The following is a 15,921-nucleotide window of genomic DNA, read 5'->3' on the forward strand; positions in this document are numbered from 1 at the left end:
AATGACGCAAGTGACTAATTATACATTTTAAAGGCCTCCACATGTGTGATGTAGAGGAGGTGGGAGATGGAAGAGCGGTGGAGGTGGAGGGCGGAGGCAGTATGGGGGAGCTGGGCTGCATGGAGGTGAAAGGTCGTTGTCAGAGGAACGGTAGGCCTCTTCTGGAGCTCCTCCAGGGCCCAGTGTTTGGAAACTAAAGGAAGGAGATGGGGAGCATCAGAAAAATGCAAGAAAACCACAGTATTTGATCATTTTTCATGTTCTTTTTTTAACCACAAGAGGGTGCTACTACCTGAAATCCAATTTGTGCAACAGAATGATCAATATATGCAGCACCAAATCAAAACACATGTCTTTTTCAAGGCACTTCACAGAGAGAAACCCAACATTTCCCCTTAAGCAACTCTTACTTTGAAATTCAATTGTTTTTTATATGCAATTGTGCAATTTTGCACAAAAAAAAAAAGGCGCAGACTGGAATGTTTTGGCTCTCTTTTAGATGGTTATGTGGTTGTAAAACTAGAAAGGCAAAACGTTATTTCTGCAGAACATCCACTTGGCCCTTCCTCAACTCTTAAACTGGAGAATAACAGGACAAAAGCAAGAAAAACAAAGATTATTTATGGACCATGATGGTCTGCGCATGGAAATATTATTTAAATAAAATAGTCATTGCTGTGTCTTGGTGTATGTTTTGTTTAGGTCACATAAAAATGAAGAATAAGTCACTTTTTTTTTTATCAACTAGGGACACAGGGGGCCTAGTTTATCTTGGTTTAAAGGCCGCAAAACCAGGTTGGTTCACTAATGCAGTAGTTTGTTGTATCACTCCGCGGTGTTTTAATTTAATCGATTTCTGATCAATTGCATTACATTCCATGGCATATATGACAACCCTGTATAACGCGTATATATTGATTTCATTAATGCGAGTTTTAATTTATTCGGAAAGTACAACTATTTTGTTCATGGCGCAATGCCAAACACCAAGGGTCAGTTCGGTCACCTGGTATCCATCCGCTCCCTTTGATTAAGGTGAGTCCTGATCAGCTGTGATTATTTTTACCGTCAATATTTCTGGAGAGGGAAGTTGCCGTTGGTTCATAAGAAAGCATTACATGAATTAAACGCTATGGTTCGAACTACGGACCCGGTACCGTCGGTAGCTCGGTCCCTCTGCCGGCGGTTCTTGAACCAGTTGCTGACCTGCGTGGCTGAGAGGCCGGTGGCCGCCGCCAGCTCCCTCTTCTCCCGGGTGGACGGGTACGGCTTACGGTGGTACCAGTCTCTGAGGATAGTCCGCGATTTCTCCTGTTTGTGAGTTTAAAATAACTTAAGTAAAATCAAATTATTGCAACTCAAATACACCTGTAAGCCTTGTTCAAACGCTTAGAGAAACTCCAGCGGATGTATAAAGTGGTACAGAATGGACATGTTGGAGTCTATGCTGCCACTGAAGGACTTAAAAGTAGATATTATGTAAATTGGTTTTGCCATTTCTTATTCTGAATCCATATGAGTATAAAAAGTCCTCCAGGAATATGTTTCAGATTTATGAAAGTGTTGTGCTTTTCTGGTCACCAGCCTTCATTTGGCCCACGGTTGTAAAAATGCGGCATCTATGTTGAATCTGTCTAATAACACATATTCCTAATTTACTGTAGACAAACCTTTAATATCCAAACACCACAGACTCTGGACTGTAGCCCTGCAACACATTTGCTGTAAGAATATAAATTCTGTACTGTAATGAAGACCCACATTTCATTTTTAAACCACATGGCTTTCTCCCACTGACCCTCCAGCTTTCTCTTTTTGAGCAGTTAAGACCATTTCACCTCTGGATTATATTCTAAAGGTGTTTAGTGATAGAAGACGTAAATATTTTAGTATGTTGCACATTATGTTTTAATTTAAAGATGTACCTGATATTTTGTCCGTCCTGTGCATATACATGCAGGGGACAAAATCTTGAATCACCAATACCTAATAATATGTGTACTTTGTGTAAATTAAAGTGGTGACTTTTTATCTTCTTTTTCTTTTTCTGTGAATGCCAGCAAGCATTTGAAAAGAAGAAAATATAAATCTACATAAGTAAAATTAATGCCTGGGAGTAAGGGGACCATAGAGATTTTCAGTAAATGTCAGATACTAATAAAATTAAACAACTAACCTGCTTTCAAAAAGAAGAACAGCCAAAAAATTACAAAAAATGGATTGGATCATATCACTATAAGTTATATCATAATAAAAGCATTTTACAATTGTTGCTGGTTGATGTAAAGCATGCTTTAGCCATGTAAAAGAGGAGTATGTTAATCTAAAACAAACAATCATGTTTAATGGAGGTCATGTATTTTTTATGCAAAGTTTGAACCTGAAAAGTGTCTAATGATGTCAGGTGAATGTAGTGGAGTAAAATGTGGATATGAAATATGATGAAGTAGATGTTTAAGGTAGAATAAAACATTTAACCTTATTCAGGACTTTCATGTTGCCATACATAGATGATCTTTCAGGGTCCATTGGACCCCAAGAAAGAATATGTGCAAAATATTTGTTGGTATTCATTATAGACTTTTATACTATGTTAAATACATTTTCTGAAAGTTGACATATTTTTGGTTCCAACTGCATGACAAATGTCCCTCTTTTAAAAAAACAAAAAACAAAAAAAACAATACTTGTCACCGAAACCAAATGGCCTGGAGTCCAAAAGACCCCAAAAGTCCTGAATAGGGTTAAAGATAGCACAAGTACTGTAAAACTGGATTGACCTAAATGTACTTAGGTACTCAACAGCTACATAGCGGTTAGGGAGCACATTTAATACAAGATTTTGCCTACTTTGAAGCAGTAGCTGGTCTCCTCTCCATCCCAGATGGTGTTTGGTAGAGGAAACTTTCTCCTTATGCGATACTTCCCCACAGCTCCCAGGGGTCGGCCCCTCTGCCTCTCGGCCTCCATGTAGTGGGCTCGCAGCCAGAGTTGCTGCAGGAGCGGGTGGCTGCGTGGGGAGAAAGGGAAGCCCTCCAGCAGGGTGTAGAGGTCCGAGAAGCGCCCCTGGTGAAAGGCCACCGCGGCTTTTGCTTTCAGCACGCTCTCCAGCTCCCCAGGGCTCAAAGAGGAGGAGGAGGAAGGAGGAAGACTGTGGAGGAAGCTGGCGAGACGATCCATGCAACCGCTCTGCAGCAGGACCTCACACACACAAGTGACCTGCTCTGCTGTGAAGATCATCGCTGTGAAAGCACGATGGTGGCACCAGAAGTCCTGAGATGTAAGTTGAATTAAAGACTGCGTGAAATTATCTTCTAATAATTTCTCTTGAGTTTGTTTGGGAGAGAGCTGAAACCCCTGTCGAGCATTATGGCTTGTCTGTGGATGAACAAAACCTAAGTGAATGTGTGTTTAGCATTACTCATCATCATACCCTGGTACAGGTAACCTGAGACCATCAGGGTTATAATAACATGCCATATATCCCTCCTTCTCTTGTACAAACACATGCATGCACGCCCTCACACACATTTTGGACCTTTGCTATTGTACTGACATTCACCCAGAGAGAGAGAGAGCATCATAGCTACACAATGCAGAAAAAAATGCATTTGAATATAATTTTCTTGCCAAATTAGAAACAAAATCCTACGACCAACAGTTTTAATGCCGACAATAATTCATAATTTTATGATGTTAAGACGCTCACAATGAACACTTTTTTTGTAAATGTAGTTTATTACAATATCATGTAATATAAAAAATAGAATGCATTTGAATACAAAAATGAGAAAACAAAAACCATGAATAACAGACACAAATGATCCCTTTCAAAACTATAAAAAAGTCGATCAGCATACAATATCTTTGGTTAAATCTGGAGTCGTATACGTTATGTGTCAGGTAGAGTAAAAACAAATCCCAGGCTACGAACAAACGTGTGGGTACAAATGTGCTTAAGCCCTTGCAGGCTTTAATGTCAACATACTTTGGTAAAAAAAAAAAAAAAAATGGCTAAAATAAACAAACACAAGCCAACACATGGACACACTTCCCTTTTACGCCTAACTAAAAGTTCAACAAAATTTAGGCTGAAATTGATTTGTCAAAGCCATTTGATGAAATTCTGAAAGGCCACTGGGAACACACCACCTCAAAATGTATCAACATTACGTGACCCATCTCAAAATTTAGTATCAATGACCTCTAGATGCATTTAATACCTGCAGACTGTAAAAACTCAGGTTGCACTACAACGTGACCTTCCGAGTGAAAATGAATATCATTTCCTATTTTCACAAGGACTCATTTACTTTCAGTTAGAACTAGAAACTGATTGATACATGCTTTAAATAGATTAAATGTACAAAAGAGACAAACAAACACTAATAAAAACACACACAGGCCATTATTGTAACTAGATGTGACACCCAAGTGTATTTTTGTGTACCGTAACTGGCCAAATGTTTGGCCGCTACCTGTGTAATGACAACAGAAAATCACTTTATTTTAGATATAACTATATTTTCTCCATCTGTTTACAACAGATTTCATTAGGAAATTCTGTTTTCTAATTTATCTCTCAAACTCATCTTGCCCAGCAACAATTACTAAGGTCCAATTAGGAAATATTATACAATTTAGAGCAGATTATGAGTCAAATCACTGTCATAGCACCATGGCAGCGCAGCGTAAACATCATGTGGATGAAATGTGCAAAATATACAAAAACATGAGACCAAGCTATGACTACCAAAAGTGTCACATTTTGTTTCACTGAAAATCAAACTACAGAAATGTGGGTATTCTAAAAAGTCCATATGAAGTGAATCAAGCAATTTGGTTGGGTACATAGCAATCATAAAATAATAGTGTAAAAATTCACAACATTTTTTTTTAAAAAAAACATCAAACCTGTAAGCTTTAAAATAAGGCACTTATCAGTATCAACATACTGAGATTTTGGATGCATTTTACAAGAAATATCAGTTGGATCACAGCAAATGTTTTAGTGTAATGCACTGACACGCTTCATTTAGAAGCTCAGCATTTCAAAGTTTCTTTTCTTCTCCCAAATGTACTGGCTTTCTGACGCAGCCGTTGTGCGACATAGTGTCCTATAAAGAACTAAACATACATTGCATAGAGTAAAACCCTTTCATGAACCCTTTATTTCCTGTGTTGTAGTTTTACCATCGTAGGGCAGAATTCTCACTTGAAAACTGCAGAACATAATGAACAACAGATTACTGATCATATGCAGTCAGGCTGCATGTTTCAACCCTGACTTCAGCAACTTGTAGTAACAAAATACTGCTGTGTAGCTCTTGAAGCTATGATGTAATAATGGTCATAGTTTCACATAAACCTGAACCTGCTCATCCTCTGTTCCGGAGAAATATTTTCTTCACTGTATTCCTGGAGTGTTGGTAGTATAAAAGAGTCAGGCTCTGAGCAGGAAAAAGAAAACTGAATATGCTGCATTCTGAAAAGACAGAGAACTATTTTCAGTTTTGTTCTCTTTGCCAGACAGTCTGGTTTGTCGTCATTGTGGTGGATCCACAATGTGCTACTTCTTCTGCCAGCAAAACCCCCCCAGACGTAGTACAGCTGAATTTGGTCTGCAGTCCACAAAACTGCAAAGAAGAGCTGAGAGAACAGGCAAAACCATGTCCTGTTGTATAATACAGTCTTTTTTCTTTACACCAGGACCTGTAAGTGGGCCAAGCAGACTAATCCATGGTATTTCTTCTGTCTGGGTCTGATATAGCAAGTAAGGCACGAACAGATTTAGTTAAAACCTCTGAGATACAAAATTCTCACTCAAAACCCAGAAGAATAATCTGATGTTGAACCAGCAGGTGAGTATCCCAAATGAGCCTGCACATTTATATGAAGTAGAGCTGCAGAGGACTCAAAAGTGCCAGCTGATACCATGATGGTATAAGAAAGCACTGTTGCACATGTCAGAACTTAAATATGTTGCAGAAGACATGTAGGTCTTAAAAGATTGACGATGTGGAATCAAATCTTTCAGGTCAGTAAAAAACAAACAGCAAAGTCTAGTGTATGTTCTGTCGCTTTTGTTGTCAGGGACATGGGGTTGCCAGCCCGCACTGTAAACAGGCTACAATCCCAGCTCATCATCCACAGGGACAGACTGCAGCTGAGTCAGGATCTTGGAGTCCCCATCCATCTCCTCTGGATTCCCCAGTGGAGAGCCGGCTTCCACATCCTGCTCTGGAGAGGGGCTTCCCAGAAGCAGCGACTCTCCTCCAGGTAGGCCTAACAAAGCTGGATCTACGGGTAGGTCCCCCTTGCCACGGACGTCAAACAGAGTTAGACTGCCGGATGTGGAGAGGGGCACTGGGCTCCACGCTGGCTGGGACAAGTGGACGTTGGGTGTCACTCCACTGTACATGGGACTGAGGGTGAGCATGCTTTCTGGAGTAAGAGTGTTCGGTGGAGTGGGGGTGACTGAATGGTCCAGCGTATGAGGGGAGGGGACGGCAGGTGTCTGGCTGGTTACGATTGCAGTGTCTGGAGCACAATAGGGTGGAGACGAGTTGATGAAGTTCAGGGGGGATGATGTGAGGCCACTGGGGGTCGGGCCTGAGGTGGCTGAAGGCTGGGAGGTCACTGGAGGGGTAGAGGGGTTGAGAATGGGACTCACTCCATTTACAGATATGGGTGAAGCATCAGGGACTGGCTTCAGGGGCAAACTGGTGAGCTGAATGCCTGCTGGGATGGTCAGAATTAGCTTGCCTTGCTGGACACTCAGGTAGGGGCTTCCACCGAGGAGGAGGTTACCTACAGTGTTGAATGATAAATGATTAACTGACAGCGGTCAAGACTGTGTAACAACATCACAATAAGAGGCCAGATGGAGGAGATGTTGCATCAATATTAGTACAAATAATTTTTCAGCACTTGTTTCACAGAATAAACATTTTGAATAAGGAAAAATTAGTCTCGCAAGCAAGATCATATTCTGTCTGTCTTGGTGCTGTTATTTTAATTGAAAAACTCGTAACTATTAACAGGCTAAGATGCACTATTTTGTAAAAGAACGTATTTTTTAAACTTTGTTAAAGTGTTGTGTTATATTACAATGTTAGTGATAAAACAGAAAATGAATCGACTAATCTACAGCAGTTGATCAATTTATCAAAGCAATATTTTAAAGCTAAAATGCCATTCTCCAGCTCCTGCACATAATTCGTGATAGGTGCTTTTCATTGTCTTGTGAGACAGTAAACTGAATATGTGTAGATTTTGGACTGGTAGTAAGACAGAACAAAAAACATGATAGCTTCACCTTGTTAACGTTGATCAACAGTTTCCATTATATTCTCTTTCTAGACCAAATCAATATTTGGTTTATTAAGAAAATAATCAACAGATTAGTCCACACTTACAAAACCTCAAGCTTACCTTCACTAAGAGGTATGATCAAAAATTTCTGATTCAAGACTCACACAGACAGAGCACAGCCGCGGTCATGTAAATGCAACAGGTGTGAGCAGTAACTCCACTGAGTCACGATATAATGAGATACATTGGGATCTGTGATACACATACTTTTGTGACTACTTGCAGGTGTTCATTTGTGACTGGATGTGTAGAAGCAGCACCATGTCAAAGTCTGTAAGGATCTCTGTCAACAGACTTGGGATGACCCAACCTTTATGTTGAGAATCATCACGGTCAACAAGAGTTGGATCTACAACTATGAATATATATATAGAGAGAGTTCAGTATCATTTATGAAAAAAAACAAATCAAATCAATACACCTGACAGGCTGGAAGTAGAGAAGTTTTGCTTGAAAAATTATTGAATTGAATCCAGTTACTTCTTGTCACCTCACTAATCCTTTCAGCTCTGTGTTCTGTATTTGCAAGTATCTAATGAATTCAGCCTACCTGGTGGAGCAGAGGGTAGTTGAATGATCCCAGAGTTTAGGAGCTGCACTGCAGGGGCCACACTGGTTGGCGAACCCACAGTCTGAATGGGCCTCAGCTGGTTTACCCTGACAGGACCCTGTGCAACCCCTCCAGCTGTCGGAGCTGAAGTCAGGATCTGTAGGGGCACTCCAGCAGAAGGGATGGAGAGAGAAGGACTGGCAGGTACCACTTGGGGAAAAGAGATGGTGGAAGAAGTTTGGATGGAGGAGACTGGGACCAACTGAGGCATAGACAGTGGGACTAACTGTGTTGGGGTGCTGCCTTTGACCTGGGGGACTGGAACTACTTGTGTTGGGGAAGAGATGGAGATAACCTGTGGGGCTTGGATTTTGCTGGGTGTAGAGTTTGTGGTTTGCTCTCCGAGTTGGTGCAGTATCGGCTGTGGAAGCTGACTGTTGTTGAGCTGTGAGATGGAAACTACGGTTGTGGCACATTCAGACATAGTTGTTGAAGCATCCTGCTTCTGCTGTGCTAGTCTGTTGCCTGAGTTCAGAGTCTGTGGGCTCTGAAACTGAGAAGTTGGGGAAGTGAGGGGGGATACTGGGACCAGCTGAGGGCATTGGGAGACCTGAGCTCCTGAAGAGTGCTGGACCAGATGGGATACTGCTTTACCCTGGATGGAAGGCACAACTTGGGGAAGAGAGATGACCTGAGGGGTGGAGTTGCTGGAGGAAATCACAGAGCTAGAAGGGTTTAGCTGGGAGCCAGCAGTGGCACAGACAACATACTCCTCTTGCTGACTGGGAAGAGACACGACTGACCCGGACATGGAGACCGGGAGGGTGAGGGACTCCTGGCGTTGGGAGTTTTGTGTTAAGACTAGTGAAGGGAGACTAGTTGGGGAGGACAGAGTTGGTGAGGAGGGTGATAAAGATGAAGAAGAGGAGGATACTGTCTGGCTGCTGCTTTCTGATTCAGGGACACTGATGAAATCCATTGCATTGCCCCTTTCTGTCTTAATTTGCAGAGGAAGAGAAATGATAGAAGAAGGGTTTGAGACTGGTGTGGTGTTAGTGCTAAGAACCACTGCTGGAAGACTGTTTGACTTGGCCTCCATGCCTGACACTCCCTGCTCTGCCACAGAAACTGCTTGCTGTGGCTGATGCACACTGATACCAGGTTTGGTTATTACTTGAGCCCCATTCAGTATTAAAGAAGAGTTGGTTGCAACAGGACTCAGTGTGACTGCCTGGCAATCGCTCAAGCTTAGCCCGTTAATTATGACGCCAGTACCAGCACTGGAGATGAGGGAGTTTCCATTGAGTAGTAATGGCTGAGAGGCTGTGAGGAAACCACTGGACCCGTTGAGGATGAGCTGGCCTCCTGTGCTACAAGGGACTGCAGAAACAGAGATGATGGAAGCTGTGGAGCCAGAAGCTTCCTCTGGTTTGTCGGGGGTGTCATCCATTGCACTCGCCTCATCCTCAGTGCTGTGGTTCCCATCAGACTCGCTGGAAAGGTGGAAAAATAAATGGGTCAAATAAAACGACACACTGATATGAAAGCTTTCTTACAGGGTAATCACATAGTTTGTTCAGCAAAGAAACGCATTGTTTACGACACTGTCAGCACTGTGCAGCACATGTAGCAGAGTACGTATCACATCTGAGCTGGTTGTGCAGAGTTAAGCTTTGTCTTTGTGGATAGTTGCTGACTAGTTCGTGAAATACATTGCTGGAAAGTTAACAAAAATGACTCAATCATTTTCCCTTTTCAGTACAGCAATATCAGCACATATGTCATGAGAATTTCTGATTCCTTAAAGTCAGATTCTGCTCCAAAAATCCCATAAGTCAGCCTCTATTTAGGAGCTAGCTTTTAGTCCAAGTAGCCTTGCAGCTAACAGTTATTTTCGTTATTGATTCTAATGCCAATTATTTGTTCTATTAATTGCTTGTCAACAAAAAGTCAGAAAATACTCAAAAAAGCACTCAAAAAAGGATATTTATCATTGCTTGAAAAACAGTTTAAATTATTAATCTTGTTGGGTTTTTTTTTTAGATTTGCAGCCATTATGTTTTTTTTTTGTTAATTAACTAATCAAATAATCGACTAATCAATGCAGCTTTGATTACAATGTTTTATCTACTCAAAGTGAACCATCCTGCAAAAACACATGTGGTCCAAGGAAAATAATCATTGCTAACAGTCCTACCAACTAAGAAAATATCAACACTCATTCTCCAGAATGGCAAACCCCACCTTAAATAAACATTCTTTTAAACTGAGGATAAATTCTCGTAGCATGTTATGTTGCAATACTAAGACGGGGCACAGAGGAGGTTAAGTATTTCTATAAAAAAAGTAAACATAATATTTTTCCAGAGCGCCCGTGTGTTTTAAAGTGCACCTCTGTAGAACATTTAAAGTGAGAGTCATCTCTGCTTTATACTGCACAATCATAATGATTCTGGTTTGCAAGAAAGAACAGAGATCCTCATTGAAACCAGTATGTGTTCATTTAATGATGTAGTTTAGCTAAATTTATTACGCAGCAATTACAATTTATTCCAAGTCTCATGATTGTTTTTATTAATCCCAAGGTTTGAAAGACGCTGTTTCATTCATAGCTTAAAATAAATAATCAAAGAAGTTCACCTTTTGTTTTTCTTTTTAAGTTTGCCATAACCCATAGAAGACATTTTTAGGTTCTCTCTACTTCTAGCTATGGTTGTGCTGTTTCCATAGATGTGCAGCAGTTTTTATTGCAGTGTTAAAATGATCCCACAGTGAGTAAAAATGTGACAAAAAAAAGCCTAGAAACTGCTTAGAATTCAGAGGGTTGATATTATGCGGTGTACCATTTTGACTTTACATTCCTGTCAAGGGAATAGAGAAGAAAAGTCGGTCCCTCTGGCACATTTACACTCATGTTTATGATTGAGCTCTGTCCATGTGAACCAAAAAACACTTCCTATCAATGCTGTTTTAAGAACATTAAGTTATTTGTTTGACTAACTAATTTCACATGATCTTTTTTTGTAATGTACGTTACGAGAGAGCAATTAATTGTAAAAACAAAGCGAACATTTCTTAATATGATCTATTCTAGAAGCAACATCACAGTACACATAAAGAAAAACATGGCCAACAGCTGGCTGGATGATAATCATCCTCATTTTGCAAGTTAGTTTAAATTTAAATGCAGCAAAGGATGAGTCTGCTTTTTGTATTATTCTTTATAACTCTCGTCCTCCATGCATATAAGCAGCCATACAGTGCAGTACAGGTCTGTGCAGACAAAGCTGGATCAGACTCCTAAATGCTGCCATTAGAGTCTGTTTTAGGTAAATCTGTGAGAGTATAGAATCTTGGCTGACCACACCGACTGTCTGCCAGACCACCACAGACCCTGCACTCTGATAAGATAAGCCTGTTCTATTCTCTCTTATCTCCTCACAGATGGCCCCCCGCCTGCTTTGTGATAGTTGCTGTAAAAACTCTGATTTCTGCCAGAGCTTTTTTTTTTTTTTTCCCTCTTTGTGCCACCCCCACTTTCACCTAGTTTCAGCTTCTTTCCCCCTATAACCTCCGTCACCCTGGCTCTGCAGGCCTTGCAGGGTTTCAGGAAACTTGAGCCATGGTGGGCGCCCTGATCTCACATTTCATAACAAAGCAACATGCTCCTGCTCTCAGACATGTGTGGCTTCACTGCTGTCAAAAGTCAGCTCCTGTCCATCTTCTTACTTTAGGCATTTTATTATGTTCAAAGTTTTGCTGGTTTAATGTGAAAACACTCTTTGTAAGCAGCCCTGTGTGGCCCTGTGGGCTTTGTTTACCATGAAGCTCTGTCTGCTGGTTTCACTGACTTTTCTGGGTGACCCTTGTTGTTATAAAACACAGCAGAAGGTAGCAGATAAACAAAGGAAACTTTGAAGCAGCCTCGATTGGAGCTTTTCATCAAACTGAGCGCAACAAAGACTAAGCAGCTGAAATGTGTGTGTGGTGTTGCTGTTTCCTTGCCTTTTGCTGTGGGTTCCGGACGGGGTTCTGTCTCTCTGCCTGCGGTTCTTGAACCAGTTGCTGACCTGTGTGAGCGACAGCCCGGTGACTTTGGCCAGGTTCTTCTTCTCGTCCGGAGTCGGGTACCTGTTGCTCTTGTAGCACTCTTTCAGGGCATTGCGGGACTTCTCTTTGAAGCAGTACACGGTCTCCTCTCCGTCCCAGATGGTCTTGGGCAGGGGGAACTTCTTCCTGAGCCGGTACTTGTCCACTGCGCCCAGGCTGCGGCCCCGGGACCTCTCCGCCTCCTTGTAGCGGGCTTTGAGGTACAGGTCCTGCAGGAACCCATGGTTAGACGGGTGGAAGTCGTGGCTCTCCAGGATGGCGTACAGCTCCTTGAATTCCTCCCGGTGGAAAGCCACCAGTGCCTGGGCCTTTAGCAGGGTCTCGTTGCCACGTAGCAGCTCGGACGAAGGAGGTATGGTGGATAGAAATCTCCACAGGCGATCCACATTGCCCGCCTGCAGAAGGGCCTCGCAGAGACATGATACTTGGTCAGTGGAAAAACTCAGAGCCGACTTTTGGAAACTTTGGAGTAATTGTTCCGAAACTTGGAGCGGATCGTTCTCGTCTTTGGCCTCCGTGGCCGTTGGCTCCTCTGGGCTGTTCTCAGATTGTTCTGCAGACTCCAAAGACAAGGAAGCCATTTTCACTTTAACTTTTTTTTTTTCCACCACTAGTTCCTCCTCCTCTCTCCCTCCCTCCCTCCGCGGCGCTGCGCTCTCTCCCATCCTCCGCCAGTCGACCAAACTGTGCCTGCAGACAAGCAGCAGTCACGCCCCTTCGTCTGGCCTCACTGAACCAGTCCGTGTGTTAGAACTATATGCCAATATGAAGACATTTCCACCTTCTAGCTCCGACACTGTGTATGGAGTAGTGAGAGTGCCAAATTACAAAAATAAATCAATAAAAGAATTAAAAAAAAAATGAAAGTGGAAATTAAAAGAAGAATAGATGAAATGTTTTTTAAAAATAATGTGGCAATATAAAGCAATAATAATCAAAAATGAATCCATAAAAGAAAAGGCTAATAAAAGTAGAAATATAAAGACAAATAATAAAACATATTTTTATTATTTATTTATTTTATTTTATTTTTCAAATTTTATTTATTTTTCAAATTATTTTTTAATTTTTTGTAATTATTATTATTATTATTTTTTTATTATTCATTTATGTTTGTAATTTGGTACACTCACTACTCCATACTGTGTTTGCCTTCCTCACATGCATCTGAAACTTGTTTGCATGAAAATCATATAAAGTTATACAACCTAATGTAGATAATCAACCAGTTTTGTTTGAGTAACTGGATAAATATCACAATGTTACAGTACTCAGAAAAACAAGTAAAAGTACAGCCTAACCGTTTGATCTGCACACTTGCTTTTCTTTGTCATATGTGTTCGTAAGCTGAATATCTTTTAGATTTGGACTGTTGATTAGATAAAACACCTGCTCTGGAAACCTATAGTGATATTTTTCCCACTGTTTTCTGTCATTTTATTAACAAAAACAATTATGATATTAGCCAAGAAAATAAGGACAAAAGCTGTTATTCGCTGCCCTTAATAAAACCCTCAGGTTGTAATCATTACTGATGCTTAACAGTGGAGGCAGCCATGTATTACGTCAACTGGTGGAAAGGAAACTAATAATAGTCATGTTATATACTGTTGCATAGAAGTTTAATTTCATTATTAATTAGTCTGCTGATTAAGTTCATGATTAATCAGTGTTTAGGCCAACATGTGTCTAAAACCTGTTTAAATGAAATAACAAACTTGCACACCCATCTGACTAATGTATATAATGAAACACGTTTTGCTTAAGAAACAACATCAATAATAAAAATGTTTCAGTACTCCTGCATTAATCATTTTTAAAGTGTTAAAGTCTACAGTAAATAAATTAACCAATAATAGTATTAATTTAAAAAAAACAAACAATATTGTAGCTAGTGGAGGGGAAAATGATAGCCATGTTATACTGTTGTGTAGAAGTTTAATTTCATTATTGTTAATCTGCTGATTGTTTTTGTGATTAATCAATGTTTTGAACAACAGAATGCAGAAATTGGCTTTTTAAAAAGTCATATTACAAGTTCCCAGAGCTTAAAGTGACCTTTTCAAATAGTTTCCTTTGTTTCACTGTTCACTGTATTCAGGCATCATCCTGACAAAAACCAGAATAACAGAATTGGTAAATATTGACATTAAAGAAACATCCTGTGAATGCCATGTGGTATTTTAGTTTTTTTTTATTTTTATTGGCTGGTTGTGTTTTAATATCTGTGGAATTAGGATAACAATTGGAATAACATTGCTTTATGTGTACTGATTGAGGCCTGTGTAAGACAGTGTCTCCCTGTTGGGTTTCCAACCGGATCCAGTGGTTTAGTGTGTCTGGGATAGTTTCCTAATGCAAATACTGTCAGGACAAACACATACAAACTACTGTAGATGCAGCAGGTCCAGTTTGCACAAACGTCTGCAACAGATGGGCTTATTGAAAGGAGAGAAGGTGACATCCAAAATTCATTTGTACTATTTCAATCAATATATGAATATGAATTCAACACTGTGATACTTCCTGTGTATGGCTCACCTTAAGATTTACTATCTACTATTTCTACATACTGAAAACTCAGATTTGTATGTACAGGCCCTGCCCCCATGAGACCTAGGGCGTCACACATAGAAACTATCCTGATCTTAATGATATAATAAGGTTTATGACCCGCAGGTTTGCAGACCTGCATCTCCATCAACAACCATAGGAATGTAAATCTTCTCTGTGGGGCTGTGGGCTTGTCTCAGCTCCCCCTCTGCTCCTCTCTGTGTTTAGCTGTCGTTCTTTGGTTTCTTTGATCTTTACTTTTCTGTCTATACATGCTTTTGCTTGCTTCTGTTTTCTCTAGCAGTGGCGTCATTAGACGTGAACGCCCAAGGCTATAGCCCCAAATGTTTGATGAATAGCCCCACATAGTTTTTTGGTTTGTATCATGGATTAGATTAGATTAGATTGCACTTTACTCTTCACCACCAATGGGGGAAACTCGCTTGTTGCAGCAGGACAGATACAGGAAAAGAGCACAAAAAACAGGAAGAAAAGAGAACAAATAAAACTATAAATAGGAAGACCTGAGAAATACAATACAATAGAGCTATACGCTGTAGATCCATATAATGGAGACTGTCATTTAAAATTAGACAGATACATAAAATAAAATATGATACAGTATGATATTGCAATGATATTGTTGATCTTAAAACTAAAATGATATAGTTGATCAGAAACGGTAAATTATTATTTACTGTTCTTAAAAGTCGGACATGTTTACTATAGTCAGTTATATTTTCTATTAATGCAAGCGTTTTCTTATGGAGATGCTGCGGTTCATAGTCTCACATCAGGATATTTGCACCTCTAAGTAAGTAACAAAATATGGGAACAGGGAGCTAAGAAGCAACAACGTTGTATTAATTTTTGTAAGTTGCTCTAGTAACTTCCAGCCTCATTAGGGGATGGGCAGAATTGTATGTGTTTTTATCAGCAAAACCATCAGAAGATTTGTTTTGATTATTTCTAGGTATTTATTTGGGATATTGTGTTATGAACCTTTATCGGTGAACGTTTATCCTCACCAACAACTGCATCTCTTCTTCTGAACTATTTAAAATTACTGTCCAGTTACAATATATGTATTTTTCCCCCAAGGTTTTAAATTTATATACGATTCTATCTTTTTAAATTCTATGTATAAGAATAATAAGAAAGAAAGAATTAAAAAATAATAAAGATCCTAACAATGCCTCTGTTTCACAGGAATTCTTTGGTTTATTGCATGTCAGGTAGATAATTTTATATGTGATTTTTCTAATGTTTTCACATTAAACCATACAATAATATTTCGTAATTCTACAAGGTTGTAACCTGTAGCAATGTAGAGT

The 15,921-nt window shown here is 40.1% G+C and overlaps 2 protein-coding genes across 3 annotated transcripts; both read right to left on the minus strand.

Annotated features, from left to right (window-relative positions):
- Nucleotides 1-4: 4 nt before the first annotated feature.
- Nucleotides 5-3,240, minus strand: six9 (SIX homeobox 9). Of its 2 annotated transcripts, XM_008291661.1 has the most exons (4): nt 2,851-3,240; nt 2,177-2,179; nt 1,151-1,311; nt 5-193 (listed from the first exon to the last, which is right to left on the minus strand). In XM_008291661.1, the coding sequence occupies exons 1-4, from the start codon at nt 3,238-3,240 to the stop codon at nt 28-30; spliced, it is 720 nt and encodes a 239-aa protein (XP_008289883.1). In that variant the 3' UTR covers nt 5-27. The 2 variants fall into 2 exon arrangements, with proteins under 2 accessions (XP_008289883.1, XP_008289882.1); XM_008291660.1 differs by lacking the exon at nt 2,177-2,179.
- A 504-nt stretch (nt 3,241-3,744) lies between these two features.
- On the minus strand, nt 3,745-12,622 carry six5 (SIX homeobox 5). The gene is made up of 3 exons (XM_008291663.1): nt 11,930-12,622; nt 7,925-9,417; nt 3,745-6,810 (listed from the first exon to the last, which is right to left on the minus strand). Exons 1-3 carry the CDS (start codon nt 12,613-12,615, stop codon nt 6,128-6,130), a joined length of 2,862 nt encoding a protein of 953 aa, XP_008289885.1. The 5' UTR covers nt 12,616-12,622; the 3' UTR covers nt 3,745-6,127.
- Nucleotides 12,623-15,921: the final 3,299 nt, after the last annotated feature.

Source organism: Stegastes partitus, unplaced genomic scaffold (genome assembly GCF_000690725.1).
Source record: "Stegastes partitus isolate 25-593 unplaced genomic scaffold, Stegastes_partitus-1.0.2 Scaffold754, whole genome shotgun sequence".
In the NCBI taxonomy this organism is placed as follows: domain Eukaryota; kingdom Metazoa; phylum Chordata; class Actinopteri; family Pomacentridae; genus Stegastes; species Stegastes partitus.